The sequence below is a fragment of the Lonchura striata genome, chromosome 9, assembly GCF_046129695.1.
Source record: "Lonchura striata isolate bLonStr1 chromosome 9, bLonStr1.mat, whole genome shotgun sequence".
Lineage (NCBI taxonomy): Eukaryota > Metazoa > Chordata > Aves > Passeriformes > Estrildidae > Lonchura > Lonchura striata.
In genome coordinates, this window is record NC_134611.1 from 9,498,153 (window position 1) to 9,514,847 (window position 16,695).

Sequence of the window (16,695 nt, forward strand, 5' to 3'; positions counted from 1 at the left end):
CTTATTCAGAAGATTTGATAATCCTCTAGGGAGGAATTTTAACCTCCAAGTGCATGCACACAGGTGCTGCTGACAAGAAACAGAACAACTATAAAGAAAAAATACAGAGGATAACTTTTTAGATGTGAATTCATGTCAGCCTTTGGCACCTGATCATTAGTACCAGCACTTAGTATAAAGCAAAAATATTTGGCAGTTTGAAAATTGTGTTCACATATAATTACTGTGCTGGCATTCACTACATGCAACAACAGGAGCAAAGAACTGCATGGTAATTTCTGATAAAAAGGCAACTCCACCAGCCCCTTCTTTACGGTACTGTGACAACACAGGAAGACAAATGTGATTACTTTCTTCTCTACCACTACCCTAAAATTAAGCCTTTCCCCACTGACACTCATTTGGCTTAACACCTCTGATTTGATGAGCACACTGAAGTAATTTTTTTTAGTTCTTCTCTGGCCATCTCAAAGATTGCTGGAGTAGAACTGAAGTAAGGCAAACAAGTCAGTGATGAGCTGACAGAAAATACAGTTTCCTTAGCAGAAGAGTCACATAATATATTTCTCATCAGACCTCCATATTTTTAAATATTTTCATTTTTCTTTCTTCCTCTATGCAAAAACTCAGTCACTGTCTTCTACTGACACTTCAATTTGAGACAGAATGCAATGCACTCCCCTACAAAAAATACTAGAGTGGGTGTCTCTTCAAGATCTTGAATAGTGAACAAAACCTGGAAAAAATCTATATGAACCTAAATGGCTTATAAGGTTAGCAAAGCCAAGACATTCCTGTTTCTATAACCCAAATAGTCCTATGCAGGCACCTTTGATATAGGAGACTGCAGGACAAACTATCCAGCTGCAGCTGAGTTCACCTGGGACAAGTGAAACTGGAGAGGAGACGGGGAAATAAAGAGAAGAAAAAATGCAATAAAAGAAATTCAGCTTCAGCAGAAATAATGCAGCTTTAATGGACCATGGAATATCAGACACCCAACAAGAAGATGACCTTTTCTCCAGTACTGAAATAACAAAGCAATAGAACACAAATGCTGATAAACCAACTTCAACTTTACAAAATCAATTTTTATAAGAATAAAAGAACAAAATCCATGACCTTTTCTTTACTATTTTAAATAAACCAAATCCATCTACTGAAGTCTTCTTTTTGAACAAAAGTTATTGCCTGACCTTTCTTATTCTACTGCAGGATGCAAAGTGACTGGGTGATTTAAGCTCTTTTTTTCTTTCTAAATCAGAGGTTTGTGCCACCACAGAGAGGAGACTGTACACATCTTCCCCACCCCCAAGACAGGAGCAGATTCTGCAGGTACCATCAGAAATCTGTGACATGGCCCTAAAACAAGGGGCAAAGCCCCAGAGGCAGGGGCTGGAAGAGGAGTGGATATTTGGGCTGGAATTTGAGTGCCCATCCAAACAAGGCCTATGTCTCCACAGCATTCTGCAACACACAAGTATTTCAGAATATACCTGCACAATGAAGACTATTAAAAGTGATATATGTTAATGGAATATTTTATCTAGTATATCAACACCAAGGTTATATACAGAACACTGACATAATTTTGTATGCTATTCTCAAAGAATCAGAAGCACAAAATACATAATCTGAAATTAACCTTTTCTGTGATGAGCTCTTGATAATTTACTGGATTCTCTACACAAACTGTTTTAGAAACACCATGAAATAAAAACATGATGTAAATTAATGATAATTACATAATTAATGTAATGACAGCCTAAACATAATTTTACCTGTAACATTTCTCTTGTGGAAGCAATGGCCAAGTAATGTTCAGCAGATGGATACTGCTGCCTGGGATAATGGCAAAATACGTTATTAATTGAAAATAGAAATGTGTTATTATTTCCAATCCTTTTAATCCCAAGAGCCATCTGTGGGCAAGGCCTTTTATTTGACACAGAAAAAAAAACAAAAACACAAACATATGCAAGTATATTTGCCTATGTGGAAATATATAAAAATATATACATTAATTTCTCTACTCTATGTTAAAGTGCTGTCAATAAGGAACTGCTTGTGCACATCCCTATGATTTGACAGGATGGGCTCAGAGTAATCCTGACTGACTGAAAATCAGGAATAATTCCTTGAGAGAGACAAATCACTTTATTTTGAGAAATAACTCCCTGGCTTCTGGAAGGAGATTAGTGTATTACAGCCAGTATCATCCTTTTCATCTTGGTTGTTTCCATTCTCTTATTTTTTTACTTTTAAATCGCTAAAAAACTGCCAGTGATAGGAACATGGAACAGAACCAATCTGATGGCTCCTAGGGGCAAGAGAGCCATTATGCACAGCAAAACAGTATCTTGAAAAAGCTGACCAAGAACTCTCTGAGATCAGGGGGAAAGGGCAGGAGAACATCAAGGCTGACAATTGTATCTCCTGGCTGTAAAATATTAATGCTGAAAACCAAGAATCTGAGATTATATGACCTCATGCAGTATGGAAGGGACATCTTTCTGCCAAAAACCTCAGAGAAGAGGTGGAGAGACTACATGCTGGTATACTCAGAGCTGAAGAATAAAGAGCATTAGTGAGCAATGAGGATTTGTGATGCTGCTTATTACAGGGCCTGTCCATCTCTTGCTTCTAAGAGTTGTAAGACCCCTGAATAGAAGCCATGGGGTACTGTGGAAGGGTACATTTACTGATAAAACAATCTTTCTCAGGATAAAGAAAACAAAAAGAGGGGTTGCCATGGCAACCCTGAATGAATTCAGCACATCACCTGTGCATAAAGTCTATCTGCAAGGGCTCTCTTGAAAGCTGAGGGTTTGCTTCTCACTTGGGATCCCTCAAAATTGTACAAGGTTCTTAAAAATAAGGATTGCACAGGAAATGGATGGGACTCCTGCACCCACCAGATCAAAGCCTGCTCAAAGGCACAATTTTCTATGGAAAAGGAAAGCAGTGTATTTTTCTTGACAAAGTTTTCAAATTACTGCGAAGATTGGAGAGTCTAATGTATGCAGGGGACAAGCAAGGCTGGAACTTTTTACTACTGAAGCCTTATGCTTGGATTTCCTAACTTGCTACACAAGTCTCTTTCCTTATAGAACCAGGGAAAAGAAAAAACTCAAATATTGGAATCAAATACACTGGAAAAATGAGTGTTTTAGAGATGATGACAAGCCTGAGGAAAAAAATTAAATGCAAAACCAATTAAAAAGTACACAGGTAAAAATGTTAGAAATAAATAACATTGTATTTAACTATTTGTCAAAGTGTAACAGAGAACATGAGGCCCACTTAGAGTAGCATAAGCAGGCCTAAAGGTAAAATATAAAAGTTTCTGTTATAAAAGCACTACCCAAGGTCTCTCACCTCTGAAAAGTTTGTGAAATTCTGCTGTGTCAGAAGTTCTGTCAGAGCTTGGATTTAAAATCAAACAAATTTGGTAAAGCATTAAAAAAAATAGAACTATGTTTATTGAAGGTAAGGCAAGGCCACATGGAAGCAAAGAGAAGTTTCTTTGTAGCCCTAGTCTGAAGTATCATCTAGAGCAGCTCAGCGCAACCAGGATGTCCTTCCAATCAAGGAGGTAAAATGTCCAACACTCCTTTGCTTATTTCCACATTTATAGAGACATAACCCACCTCTACATGAAGGTCATGGGGTGAAGGCTAAATAAATACCTGTGCTCACTTTCTGCCACCAGGGAAACCTTTAAAGAGTTTGGCAGATTTGTTTAAATAAAACCAGTTTACACAGAAATACATGACTGGAATATAGCATCTGGCTAATGTCAAAATGAAGAGCCTGAAACATGCAGTGACATCAAATACCTCTTTCTTTTGTAGTTCCTGGGGAACTATTAGAGGACAATTCCCAAAGGCTAATGTCAGTCTAAATGTGCAGATTCTTCCTCAGAAGCAGCCACTGGAGACAAGCTACCCCACGTTAGCCCTCATAACTATCTCTAAAATCTTGAAGTGAGAATTAAAACACGTCAATTTTTTAAATAAGAGCAGATCCTATTTTGTGTAAGTTCAAGACACAGTTCTACCATGAAAAACAAACCATTTAAATAAGTCATATTTGTTTTCCTAAATTATTTGTGGCAATAAATTCTAAAGAGGTAGATTCACCAGTACTGGAGCCCAGATACTCTTCTCAGTTCTCATACACCACTGTACCCCAACTTCCAGCCTTGCCAAACCCAGCAGATTCAGATGGGAGCTGATTACTTAAATGAGAAAGTCAATTACACTATAAACTTACATTTGATATAAATACAGTCTGTAGAGAAAGCAGGGAATCAAAATCAATCAAAACCAAAAAGCTCCCTTAAAACTCCCACAAATATTCCCATGGGAGAGCGGATCGTGTCTGAGGGCAGGAGGCTGAACACAGTAACAATGACAGACCCTTGCAGTCCTGCTTTCTATTAATTTTCACAAATCCTTCTTCTTTTCAGGCACTCATTTACACACAGGAGTCCATGCTAGGCTCAGGATTTGGTTCTTCTAATGCAGAAGTCAATACAGCCCATTCTTGTTTACCAAGTCATGACCAGTGAGAAGTGCCCTGTGAGCAAACAGAGCCTGGCAGTCAATAACCAGCCACAGCAGTGGGGAGAGCCTCACCTCAGGGTAACAAGGTTGTTTTACTTGGCACCAAAACAACAAATGCTCCTTCTTACAGAAGGATTTTTAACCGAGTAGATGAAACGTATCCATATTGCAATTTCAAAGTACAAACTCTGGTAAATAAAAATTAAAATTAAATGCATTAAAATGCAAAGCTTAGGGTTAACACAGCACCCCCCAGTTTGTCTCAGCAGCCACAACACACTGCTGACTCAGCTGGATTTTGATACTCATTATCTCTCACACAATGCAGAGGCAAAGGAATTAACATTCTTCAAAATAAAATTCTCCTCCCAGCAAGTAAAAAAGTAACGGGCATAACAATGATCTACATGCAAAGTCGAGATCCACACCATGGAGCACATTAAATGCTAACACATTTTAAATAAGTATTTTAGGGATTTTTTAACTTTCAGAGACTATATTGTCTTAACTTTCCTCAGTCAAAATAGTTTCTTTGATAGGGGAATCAATAAGAATTAAAGCCTCTGCAGATACAAGGAAAAAGTGTTGTATAAAATTCTCTATGTTTGGAACATGGTTTCACAAGTTACAGACATGGAAAAATATCAGAAAACAACCTGATTTATTTGCAATCTGTGAAAAAAAATCTGTCACCCAGTTCTCCAAAGTATTCAACATTTCTAGTGAAGAGAATAAAATAGCAGAAATACAACTATTTCAAGAAACAATCACAAATCTTGCAATCCTAAAACTAAATTAAATTATGGATTCAAAGTAGGTTGATTCATTCAAGCCATCTGCTCTTCTATTGACATGAGAAAAAACCCCAAATAAACAGAAATATTGAGAGCATGTTTATTTGATTTCTCCCATTTTTTCAAGTCCCACAGATACCCACTCCTCACAGGTCAGAGGAGAAACTCTTGTAAATTTTTCTTTTTCAAAAACAAACAAAAAAAGACCCCTAACCCAAACCCATTATAAACCAGTACTAAGATTCCATATGCATATTGTTACATTACAGTCCTTCTATCATATGTAAAACAATGCTAAAAATGTGTGTTTGTAGAGATATCTTCTTCAGAGGCAGAAGAACCACTGTTTATACATGCTTTTAAGCAGCACAAAAAGAACTGCAGCGCACACATTTGTGCCTTTCACAAACACATACTTAAGCCAATGCATTCAAGCAGAGCATGTTTGGGATTGTAAATGTGTCAAGATAACCCAAACAACACTGGCAGCAAGTCTTTACCCATTGTATGGCCATCAAACATAACATTTATTTTACTTAGACAAAAAACATAATATGCACACAGCAAAAAGCCATTTTTATCTCACTTATATATAGAATGCATTTATCATAAAATGTTAGAATTAATATAGAGAACTCAAAGACAGTTGACACCTCCAGAAGGAATTAAAATGCAGGTTCTTGAGATAACTCCTATGCCAGTTTGCTCTTCCTTCCAACACAGTAATTTAAATAAATTTACATTAAGCACTGATATTCCTGAAAAGGCTTATAAACATTTAGACAATTACAGTGGAGCAATTCTCTCACAAAAAAATCCCCAAACCAAACAAAACTGAACCACTGAACTTGGGGACAAACCAGACAGTACATGGTATTACCTTTAGCTTGGACAACCAAGTTCACAAAGTTAGCAGGGTAATAATTCTGCCAAAAAAACCTTCAGACTGGTATAAATACAAATGTTACATTTTTAAGGTTATGTCTTAATTTCTTTGCAGTACCTGCAGATGTTATAAAGCAACAGGCTGGCTATTTCTCTATCAGTAGGACTTTTCTACTGAAAAGATGACTTATAGACATTTTATAGAATGAACATTCCTAAGGAATACAGAATGCAACTGAGAGTGTTCAAGCACAAAGACGTGAAAAACTATGAATAAGAGAAAATATTGCCGACTTAGCCCTGCTGTAACTCTGAGGAAAGCAGAGAGAACTCCATTAGCCCTGCAACGGGATGTGAGGCAGCACCATCTAAATGAAATCCCGTTCATCAGTGCAAACCCATTTCCAACACCGCCACAGTGCAAACCACCCTCCCCCATTCTGTGTCCTCAATAAAAAGCCCTGTCTAGTGATGTGCACAAGAGATACCCTGTTTCTTCTTGCAGAAGGGAATATTTTATAAAAGGATGCCTCTCTGGCTATCTCCTTTCAGCAGTTCCCAGAGCAGGAAAGGGCAGGATTTACCCCCGGTGCATTTCCTCTCAAAGCTCAGGCCACCTGTGATGAGGGATCTCAGCACACCAGTCCCAGTGAGGCACCAAACTGCTTCAGAAGACAGAAACTTGTCCACTTGTTGTTAATTTTGCTTTAAATCATAAATGCATGGTATCTGTTCCCTCTGTGCAGCAAAGAGATCAGGAAATGCCTCTGATTAACTCACCTGGTGGAGGTTTGCCATCGCCAGCTCTGCGATCGGTGCAGCTGCTGAGGGCCACCATCGCCTCTGGGACTTGCCCAGAGGATCGGGCTGATAATGCCAAGCTCTTCGATCCTTGGGTGGCCACTTAATCAAAATATAAATCTGATGGTTTTGGTGGGCCCCATGTAACTTGGAAGGAGTGCAGCGTAACAAGGTGTGTATCAAGTTCTTGTAATAGCACTAAATGCAACAATCACTGGTCATCACCTCCTTCGTTCGTATGACTAAGTATCACCAGAAGGCTATCTTAGGAGTAACGAGTAAGTAACTCTGCTCTCCCACGGAACGCCGAGGGGCTGGGACTCTGCCCTGGGAAGAGCAGAGGTGCGGCGATGCCTCAGCCGACACCGTCTCGTGTGGCTGCGGGATCTCCCCGGTTGGCTGTACGCCGTGTCCCGGCTGTGTCCCGCTCGGGGCCGCTGGGGCTCCGCTGAGGGAGCGGCCCGAGCTCCCCTCGCGGCCCGAGCTCCCCTCGCGGCCCGAGCCCCCTCACGGCCCGAGCTCCCCTCGCGGCCCGAGCTCCCCTCACGGCCCGAGCCCCCTCACGGCCCGAGCTCCCCTGACGGCCCGAGCTCCCCTCACGGCCCGAGCCCCCTCACGGCCCGAGCCCCCTCACGGCCCGAGCCCCCTCACGGCCCGAGCTCCCCTCACGGCCCGAGCCCCCTCACGGCCCGAGCTCCCTCACGGGCCGAGCTCCCCTCACGGCCCGAGCCCCCTCACGGCCCGAGCCCCCTCACGGCCCGAGCTTCCCTCACGGACCGAGCCCCCTCACGGCCCGGCCTCACCCCCGGGCCGCCAGGGGGCGGCCGCGCCCGCCCTGCTGCGCGCGGGCCGGGAAGGCGCGCGCCGCTGACGCACAGCCGGGCTGCGGCGCGGCCATGGCGAGCGACTTCTACCTGCGCTACTACGTGGGGCACAAGGGGAAGTTCGGGCACGAGTTCCTCGAGTTCGAATTCCGGCCCGACGGTGAGAGCGGGGCAGGGGGCCGGGGAGGCGCGCTGCCGGGCCGCGGGTCCCCCCGGCGTGGTGTAACGCGCGGAAAATCCTCTCCCCGCAGGTAAGCTGCGCTACGCCAACAACAGCAACTACAAGAACGATGTGATGATCCGAAAGGAGGTGAGGCAGCGCGGCTGAGGCGCTTGTGCGAGCGGGACTCGGGGCAGGGCCAGGGTTGGATTTCGTTGCCGGGGCGTTGTGGGCTGGGCTGTATTTATTTCTCTGCCGGAATGTTGTGTCCAGGCTTATGTGCACAAGAGTGTGATGGAGGAGCTGAAGAGAATAATCGACGACAGTGAAATCACAAAAGAAGATGATGCTCTGTGGCCTCCTCCTGACAGAGTGGGCCGACAGGTACGGTGCATAGTGTTTCTTTTAATTGCTTTTTAATTTTCATATGTTAGCTCCCTGGAAGCATAACTAAACTTTTGCTTCAAGCCAGTATTGTTTCCAGCCGAAAGGGAAACAAATACTACTTTAAAACCCGAGTAGTGCCTCAATGACAGTGTAGCTGTGGAAGCTAATATGATCCATAGACCTGCTGTATTTGATATCTTTGTTATAGAAATTTGTAATAAAAAATAAAAACCATCACAGTACTGAAGTGTTTCTGTAACTGGTGCCATGAAGCAGTGAGTTCCTATAAGCTTTTCTTTTTCAGGAGCTCGAGATAGTAATTGGTGACGAGCACATCTCCTTTACAACGTCAAAAATCGGTTCCCTCATTGATGTAAATCAGTCCAAGTATGTACTCTGCTTTTTACTCTGCCCTTGTTTGTGTTTACTAATCTGTATTAGAACTTCCTGATTATTTGGTACCTGTATTCTCTATCGTTTCAAAGTATGAATCAGCTCTAGGGGCACCAGTGCTCTGTGTTGCAGCACAATATCCCAAATGCCTTAAGGCTGTGGCATTACGGGCTGTGTTCTCAAACTCAGAGAATGCCCTCAGCATTCTGAGCAGACCTTGCTGTAGGAACCCTGTTACACACATACAGAGTCTGAGCTGCCATTGGCCTGTTTGTACCAATTTCTTTGGGAGAATCAAGATACCTGTATTTCACCTAAGCTGAAAAGACTGACTATTGTGGGGAAGGGAGGGGTAAAATCCTAAGTGCTGTTAATACTTGTTTTCATTATAAAAATGCATATTTTGTAAAAGCTTAAAATGTTCACAGGTGGAGAAGAGAATATTTAATCAATCAGTATAGAATGAAACAAATCTGTTAATGTCTAAGATGACATCTAAAAAGTCCTCATATAGGCTTTGGGTTTTTTTAATACATTAGTTCTGTAACCTGTTCTTTAATAACATCAGTCTAATTTTTTTTAAGTAATTGAAATTTTTCCCCCCTTTCTTCCATCTGTTGTGAACTGCAGAGATCCAGAAGGTTTGAGAGTGTTCTACTACCTGGTCCAGGACCTTAAATGTCTTGTCTTCAGTCTTATTGGACTCCACTTCAAGATTAAGCCAATTTAAGTCAGACAAACTGAAGTTTGTATTGCAATATTAGCAGTAGGGGTGGGGAGGGAGAATCCTGTTCCAGTTCTTCATTGTTTCTGAAATTTTTTTGTACTTTAGATTATTTTTTGATTGTTATTTTGTTGTTGTTACAAACTGTCAGTGACTCAATAAAAGGGTGATATCTGCGTTTTTAATTTTTAAGCTGTGGTGAGCGACTGACTCCTAACACTTCTTTTATAACGGTGCATTCAGAGTTTGTCTCTTCACTCAGATCACCCACACACTGCACGTCTCTACACAGCAGTAGAAAAAGGAATGAAGCCTGGCTCTGTGAAATGGAACTTTTGCCAGTTGTCAAGGCAAACTTTTGTTACTATCCTGAGCTGGGTATTCTGTTAGCCAGCCAAGAACATCTGGCTCCGCACAGGTAAATGGTTATAGCAGACACACATCACCTTCATCCCAGCTGGGGTTACCCACTTACCTCCAGAGCAGAGACAAACAACAGGAGCCATCAGGGATCTTCACTGACCGTCCCGTTCAGCTTCAGAGAAGCTGAAAAGCAACCTAGAATGTATTTAGTTTAGTTCTGGGGTCGCAGATCTGTTATGCAGCATTCATTAAAAGACAGGCATCCCCCACAGGCCCTGAGGGCAGACCCCATGGCAGTGCTGCCAGACTGCGCTTTTGCTTTCTCTTAACACGTCTGGTCTGTAAGAAGAAGCTGCGATTTAAAAAAAAAAAAAAAAAAAAAAAAAAAAAGTGAATAATTGATGTGTAATTTTCAAAATACCGACACCTCCCGCTTTTCCCCCCCTCTCCACAGACAGCTCCCGCCATCCCGCAGGGCGGGCGGTGGCGGCCGCCATCTTGGCTGAGGGCAGACGCGGCTTCGCGCCGACCCAGCCGGGCAGGGAGTGCGGGGCCGCCATCTTGGCTGAGGGCAGACGCGGCTTCGCGCCGGCCCAGCCGGGCAGGGAGTGCGGAGCCGCCATCTTGGCTGAGGGCAGACGCGGCTTCGCGCCGGCCCAGCCGGGCAGGGAGTGCGGAGCCGCCATCTTGGCTGAGGGCAGACGCGGCTTCGCGCCGGCCCAGCCGGGCAGGGAGTGCGGAGCCGCCATCTTGGCTGAGGGCACGGCCGCAGGGAACGGGGACTTGCACCGGATCCGCACGGCCATGGGGGTAGGTGAGAGCCCCGGCCGGAGCCCCGCGGGGGCAGGGGGAGCAGGGCCGGAGCCCCGCGGGGGCAGGGGCAGCAGGGCCGGCCGGCGCTGACGCGCTCCGCCGCTTGCCTTGCAGAGGATCGGGCTGCAGCTCCGCGCCACGCTGGAGAACATCACCCGGCTGCGGGCCGAGGGCGAGGACTTCCGATGGTACCTCAAGGTGCGGGACAGCGGGGCCGGGGCCGGGAGCGGCGCATGTCCCTGATTATTGACGGCTTTCAACCTTCCCATTTGTGTTCTCCAGCTGAAATGTGGGAACTGCGGTGAAGTCTCCGAAAAGTGGCAGTACCTGCGGCTCATGGTGCGTGTGCCCCTCGTAACCTACCTCTGAGAAAAAATGAGAGCACAAACCTGCCTCTACACACGTATCCGCATCGAGGATGTGACAGCTCCCCCTCTAGATGGATCGTTTTTCAAGAGCTATATGCATTTAGAAAATTGTCACGTTCCATATTAAAAGAAATATTGGAGATTGTTAATTGACATATGCCATTTGAATAGTGACTGTTGGTAACAAACTATTACATCTGCTTTTAAAACACCTTTCTGTAAAAATTTAATTTAAAAAGAAATTTTGAAGTGGTATCAAAATACGGTTGTGCCTGTAGTATATTTCTCTGATGCCGATGGAATCCTTTTGGAGAATGTCAGATAAATTAAGATCATTTAAGCATGTTAAATCAGCATTTGGAAGCTGAAAAAGGAGGATAAAATTTTTAGGGATACTGTTCTTAGCAATAATCATCCCTTTTTGTTGCATACAGCTGAATGGTAAGAATGTATTTTGAAGATTTAATAGAGCATGCCTATATGGATAAGACACAAATATATATTATTCCCTATTTAAACTCTGGAACGGAATTATTCTTTGGTAATTACATCTTGTTAAATTACTAATCTCTGCAGTTTAAAAAAAAAAGATGACTTGTTACAGTATTTTTAAAAAAGCTAAAGGTTGTTGTAAAAACTGCCTTACCTTTGCAGAGGTTTCCAGAGGCTGAAGTGGTTAAAAATGTCTTTCTTGTCTTGGATTTTAGGACAGTGCTCCCCTGAAAGGCGGCCGAGGAAGCGCCACGATGGTGCAGAAGTGCAAGCTGTGCTCCAGGGAGAGCTCCATCGGTACGTGCTTGGCCGCTGACCCGGAACCATCCGTTTCACAGTTTCCATTTTAGTCCCCATTTTTGCTTGACCCCGTTTGTAAAGAGCTTTCACCAGGGATTTCTGCCCTTGTACACTGGTGCTGGAATTCCCAACAGGCACATTGTGGACATCACGTTCAGGGAGACTCACCTCCTGGTGAGTCCAGCCTTCTGCATGAACAAAACTCATCTGTATTGTTATTTTACAAAAGCATGCAAATCTTTTTGGCATTGGTATGGAAAAATTGTGCAGTGTAAACTCAGGAGAAGGGAGAAAAATGTAATTCTGCCTTTTGAAGATGAGCTGCAGGAAAACCTTGCATTTCTTGCATTTCTTTTGTTTTGTGTAAGGAAGTTGTTGTGAAAAAAGATCCTGGTCCTTGGTTTGTGCTGAACAAAACTGAAGACATAGTGCCACTCACTTGTTTACTTTTTTTTTTTTTTTTGTTTTAGATATTTTAAGTCAGACAATCAAGCCGTACAATGTAAGTTTGTTTCCTCTTCTATGTAACAAGTGAAAGATATACAAGCATTAACAGTATTTTGAGTTTTTGCTTTACCATCCTCCTTCAAGAACACAAAAAGCTGGTCCTACCCTTGGACAGAAATAGTCTTGTAAACTCCTGAGCAGTCTCAAGTGTAGAATAATCTGATACGTTTCAAAAGGCAACACAGAACTGTATCATCCAAATTAGAGGTATTTTATATATATATATATATATATATATAATGCCTCTCTAGGTCTCCTTTCAAAGACTTCCTCATGGCAGACTAAGAAATTCTAGTTAGGTAGTTAGGGACCACCTATGAAATGAGCCATAGGATTTTGCTAGCACCTGGGTCATCAGAGATGACAGTGCTGCCTTTAAAGCAATCCATGCCTAGACTAATGCTTGTCACTGTCTCTATTTGATGGAAATTAATGGTTTTCTGACTCAATCACAGGCTGAAGACAGCGAGAAATTCAAAACTATTGTGGAGTTTGAATGCCGAGGTCTGGAACCAGTTGATTTTCAACCACAGGTGAGTTCTTATTTATGATTCGTTTCTGTCTTTAAAAGCTCTTCTAGAGTGATAAAATACACACTATTTGAAATGGTTCTGGAACATCTTAGACCTTCCCAGATTCCCAACCTTCCACAGTTCCTTGTTCTACTACATTTGATTAAAAAAAAAAAAAAAACCAAAAAAAACCAAATACTTGGGAACAGCTAACACCGACAATTGGTATTCTCTGTGCCAGTAAAATCTAAAACTAAGCACACCTTGGAGTTGTACTTAAACTGCCTCAGAGGTGACTCAGTGTTAATCTGAATTCATCTCGTCAGGTCATTGCAAGAGTCTTTCCCAAAGGGAAAGTGCAGCATTATACAGAGCACCACTTGCTCCTTGGGGTGTTAGAGAGCTCATCAAGCTCAGGTTATGAACACACTTCAGTGTGTGTCCTCTAAAAAACAAACATTTTCATTGGGGTTGACATCACCAGAGCCACAGGAGATGAACACTGGCATTTTCCCATTTGCTGCTTGAGCAGACAAAGCTTGAAGATCACTGGCAGTTACAGGCTGGTGCAAAGCACACCTTAATGTTCAGAGTTAAAGGATTCTTCAGGGCCAGTCTGCAATGACTCATCTCTTGTGCATGGTCATGCTCTATTGCCACTTAACTCCCCGCTATTTTTAACCTATTATTCCAGTTGGATTAGGTGTAAATAGACTGACAAATATAAACCTGTCTTATCCTTCTCTCAGACTGGGATGCTGTGCTAAGAAACAGCCCAAAAAAGCTGATCCTACAAAGAATTTGATATAAATAGAATCTCTACAGCAGTGTGCTGGGGGAGGTCTTTATTTAAGTGAAGTCCATCTTTTTGATGAATGGTTATTCCTTCATTCCAGAATGTTTGTTAGTTTATTCCTGCTTGAAAGCTTTGCAACCAGACTTAGGAACTTGCTCTTAAAGAAAAATCGATGGGAAGACTACAAAATGTAGGAGATGTTTATAGCTCTGCATCTTAGCTGTCAACTTTAGTTACAGGACAAAGACTTCACAGCTGTAACAAAAGTTTTAATTTAATATTCTGAGTTTGGTGTGCTTGACTGGAGAGTACTTGAATCCCTGAAGAAGTATTTCAGTGAATTTTTGGATGCCTAAATCAGTAAATGAGAGTTTTCTGATGCTCAAAGGACTTCTGCAGTTCCGAAGCCTGGCTTCTGCACAAACCTAGATCTCACTTTTGATTAGCACTAAACACGGCATGTAGCTATATAACCACTGTATTTTCTTTATATTTGAGTGTTAGAGATGAGAAAGTATCCTTTGTTTATCTAATATAAAGCCTCGTTTTAGACCTAGTGCAGAAGTTTGCAATTGCAGTCACATGGCTGGTGAATGGCCCCAGGTGGCAAAAGCAGGGCTCCTTTCATTTTGACCCACAATGCTGATCTTCCTCTCCACCCCAGCAGTTCCCTTGACATGGGTTTCTGACAGTTACTGAAAGTCCACTGTGCCCTGCAGATCCCTCTCCTGTTGTTAGATTTGTTAGATTTACCATACTCTGTGGTTCATTTAACACCCAAGTGCTTAACCTTCCATTCAAATCCCCAAATATTTTCAAGTCTTGTGGCTTTGCATATGCCTAATGTCTGACTAGCTCTAATAGGGATTTCTTTATCCAAAATGCAAGTGCAGATCCCTTGCAGAACACCAGGAAGAAGCTGCCTTTGGTTTTTAGCCTCTTGTTAATAAAATTCTGTACTTAGAATTGACAAAGTAAGAAACCTTCCTGCATGCTACAGAAGTGTCTGGGATTTTTAAATATAGTTTTAAAATTAGTAAATCTTACTCTATAGCTTGGTAACTGTGAACCTAAAGTGAAAGATCTGTTCCTATGGAAGATAGGACAGCTCTAGGAAGGTGCTCTGGTTTTTCTCCACTCTTTAAACACAGCAACAGTGATGGTAGTGAAGAACTGTCCCCTGTGAAATGCTTGTTTGGGATCCTAATCTGTTCACTCAGCCAGCTGATCCTCCTTACACATAAAGCTTGCTTGTCACTTTTGTGCCTAAATCCAATCCAAGCTGCTCCTTCTCTAGAGTGTCTTGGATTCTGACAATATTCAAGCTAGAACTGTTGGCTTTCTTCCACATTTTCTATTGCTTTCCTTGCAGTGTGTTATGAAGCTATTATGCCTGTGTGGACTCTGAACACAAAGCTATTAGTAGTAATTTGATGCTGCTATAAACTTAGAAACTAAGCTTTAAGATTATCTAGAATAGTTGGAAACACTTTTTTTGCTGGGAAAAATAGAGGAGCAGGGTTCCAACATTATACTGACCCTAATTAGCAAAGAGCTTAACATTCTTTCTATCTAACCTTAAAGAAATACAATACATTTTTGTGCTTAGCTAACTTATTTAAATATTTCAATGATCATATTTATTATTTTGTCAGTACAATGTAATTTTAAAAACTTTCTGCAAATGTGTTTGCAGGCAGGGTTTGCTGCTGAAGGTGCAGAATCTGGCACACCTTTCAATGACATAAACTTGTTAGAAAAGGTATGTTGTCTTTTCACTAGTAAAACTACTTACCTAGCTTGCTTTCCTCATGTCACTAGTGCAAAATACACATCCTAGAGTGGTTTTGCTCTTCCTGTAGCCACAGGAAGGCCACAGCTGGAGAGAGAAACTGAATCAAGTATGAACAACCAACATTACTAACAGTGTCATTTTAGAAGTATGGATTTGTTAACTTAGCAGCTGACAAAGACTTAAGTCACTCAGGAATTCCAGAGAGCAAGAACTGGAATACTAAATGGCTGTCTAGGAAGATCCCTGCCCATTGTCCTGTGCACCAAGAGGTTAAAAAGTAATATAGACACTGTCCTTCAAAGCTCAGGATAATGACACCAGCATTGCAAATCTTCTTGGGTGTGAGCAGGAATCTCAAGGTCAAAATCTGTTCCCTGGTATCCTACTTGGCAGGGATCTGCTTGTCTGCTTACCCACCTGACTAGGGTATTGTAAATGATAGATAATCCTTTCACCTGCCATGGCTGCTGTCTGTCCACTACAGGCTGGAGACTATGTAAGAAAGTAAACCCCAGCAAGATGCATATATAAAAACACTGAGACTGAAGCTCATTTAATTTCAGGCTAGTGATCTTGTTACTCTCACGTGTTAAAATTTAACTTTCTATAGATATTTAAGACTCAATTTGAGTAACATTTAGCTCCCGTTTAATTCCAGTCTGTGTGCATTCTGTCCTTTGTGACTAACACTGTGAAATCTTATTTCCTACAGGATTGGAATGACTATGATGAAAAAACAAAGGAATCTGTTGGAATCTATGAAGTTACCCATAAATTTGTAAAATGCTGAAGTTCATACCCCTAACAAATTATGACATGGTTATTGATGGAGGAGCTGTAAACATCAGATATGCAGCTTCCTTGGAGTTACTTTTTTACATGGCTGCACTTCGAAAATGGATACCTAAGTTCACAGAGTCATTTAGGTTGGAAGTGATCTCCAAGACTGAGTTCAACCTTTGACCGACATCCCTGAGTTGTACTTTCTGTCCCCAGCATGCTCTAATAAAATATTTCCCATGGAGCACTTGGAGATGGCCTGAGTACAAATTGAAAATAGTACATATTGACTGAACTGTGCCATGTCCTTGATGCTTTGGGGTTTTGGAATTACATTGTTGTGGGCTGTAGTTTAGCTAATGGATTGAGTAACTACTTACACAACTTCCAGCCTTAAAGGTTTTAATAGTTGGTCACCAGGAAGTACCTATAT

General features: G+C 42.1%; 2 protein-coding genes and 1 long non-coding RNA gene across 4 annotated transcripts; 2 read left to right on the plus strand and 1 right to left on the minus strand.

Annotated features, from left to right (window-relative positions):
- Nucleotides 1-4,054: 4,054 nt before the first annotated feature.
- On the minus strand, nt 4,055-7,524 carry LOC110470183 (uncharacterized). The gene is made up of 2 exons (XR_002465369.2): nt 7,028-7,524; nt 4,055-4,581 (listed from the first exon to the last, which is right to left on the minus strand). It is a non-coding gene; the product is annotated as an uncharacterized LOC110470183 (long non-coding RNA).
- Nucleotides 7,525-7,905: 381 nt separating this feature from the next.
- Nucleotides 7,906-9,728, plus strand: MAGOH (mago homolog, exon junction complex subunit). The gene is made up of 5 exons (XM_021529632.1): nt 7,906-8,032; nt 8,124-8,182; nt 8,306-8,416; nt 8,724-8,806; nt 9,443-9,728. Exons 1-5 carry the CDS (start codon nt 7,945-7,947, stop codon nt 9,540-9,542), a joined length of 441 nt encoding a protein of 146 aa, XP_021385307.1. The 5' UTR covers nt 7,906-7,944; the 3' UTR covers nt 9,543-9,728.
- Nucleotides 9,729-10,585: 857 nt separating this feature from the next.
- CZIB (CXXC motif containing zinc binding protein) lies at nt 10,586-16,515 on the plus strand. 2 transcript variants are annotated; one of them, XM_077785350.1, is made up of 8 exons: nt 10,586-10,709; nt 10,827-10,910; nt 10,995-11,051; nt 11,788-11,869; nt 12,343-12,374; nt 12,835-12,912; nt 15,384-15,449; nt 16,195-16,515. In XM_077785350.1, exons 1-8 carry the CDS (start codon nt 10,704-10,706, stop codon nt 16,270-16,272), a joined length of 483 nt encoding a protein of 160 aa, XP_077641476.1. In that variant the 5' UTR covers nt 10,586-10,703; the 3' UTR covers nt 16,273-16,515. The 2 variants fall into 2 exon arrangements, with proteins under 2 accessions (XP_077641476.1, XP_077641477.1); XM_077785351.1 differs by lacking the exon at nt 10,827-10,910.
- The last annotated feature ends 180 nt before the right edge of the window (nt 16,516-16,695 follow it).

Coding starts and splice junctions, on each gene's coding strand:
- MAGOH (XM_021529632.1), top strand. CDS start 7,945: ATGGCGAGCGACTTCTACCTGCGCTACTACGTGGGGCACAAGGGGAAG. Junction 8,183..8,305: donor ATGTGATGATCCGAAAGGAG/GTGAGGCAGCGC, acceptor TGTTGTGTCCAG/GCTTATGTGCACAAGAGTGT. Junction 8,417..8,723: donor CTGACAGAGTGGGCCGACAG/GTACGGTGCATA, acceptor TTTCTTTTTCAG/GAGCTCGAGATAGTAATTGG.
- CZIB (XM_077785350.1), top strand. Junction 11,870..12,342: donor CTCCAGGGAGAGCTCCATCG/GTACGTGCTTGG, acceptor TTTTTGTTTTAG/ATATTTTAAGTCAGACAATC. Junction 12,375..12,834: donor AGACAATCAAGCCGTACAAT/GTAAGTTTGTTT, acceptor ACTCAATCACAG/GCTGAAGACAGCGAGAAATT.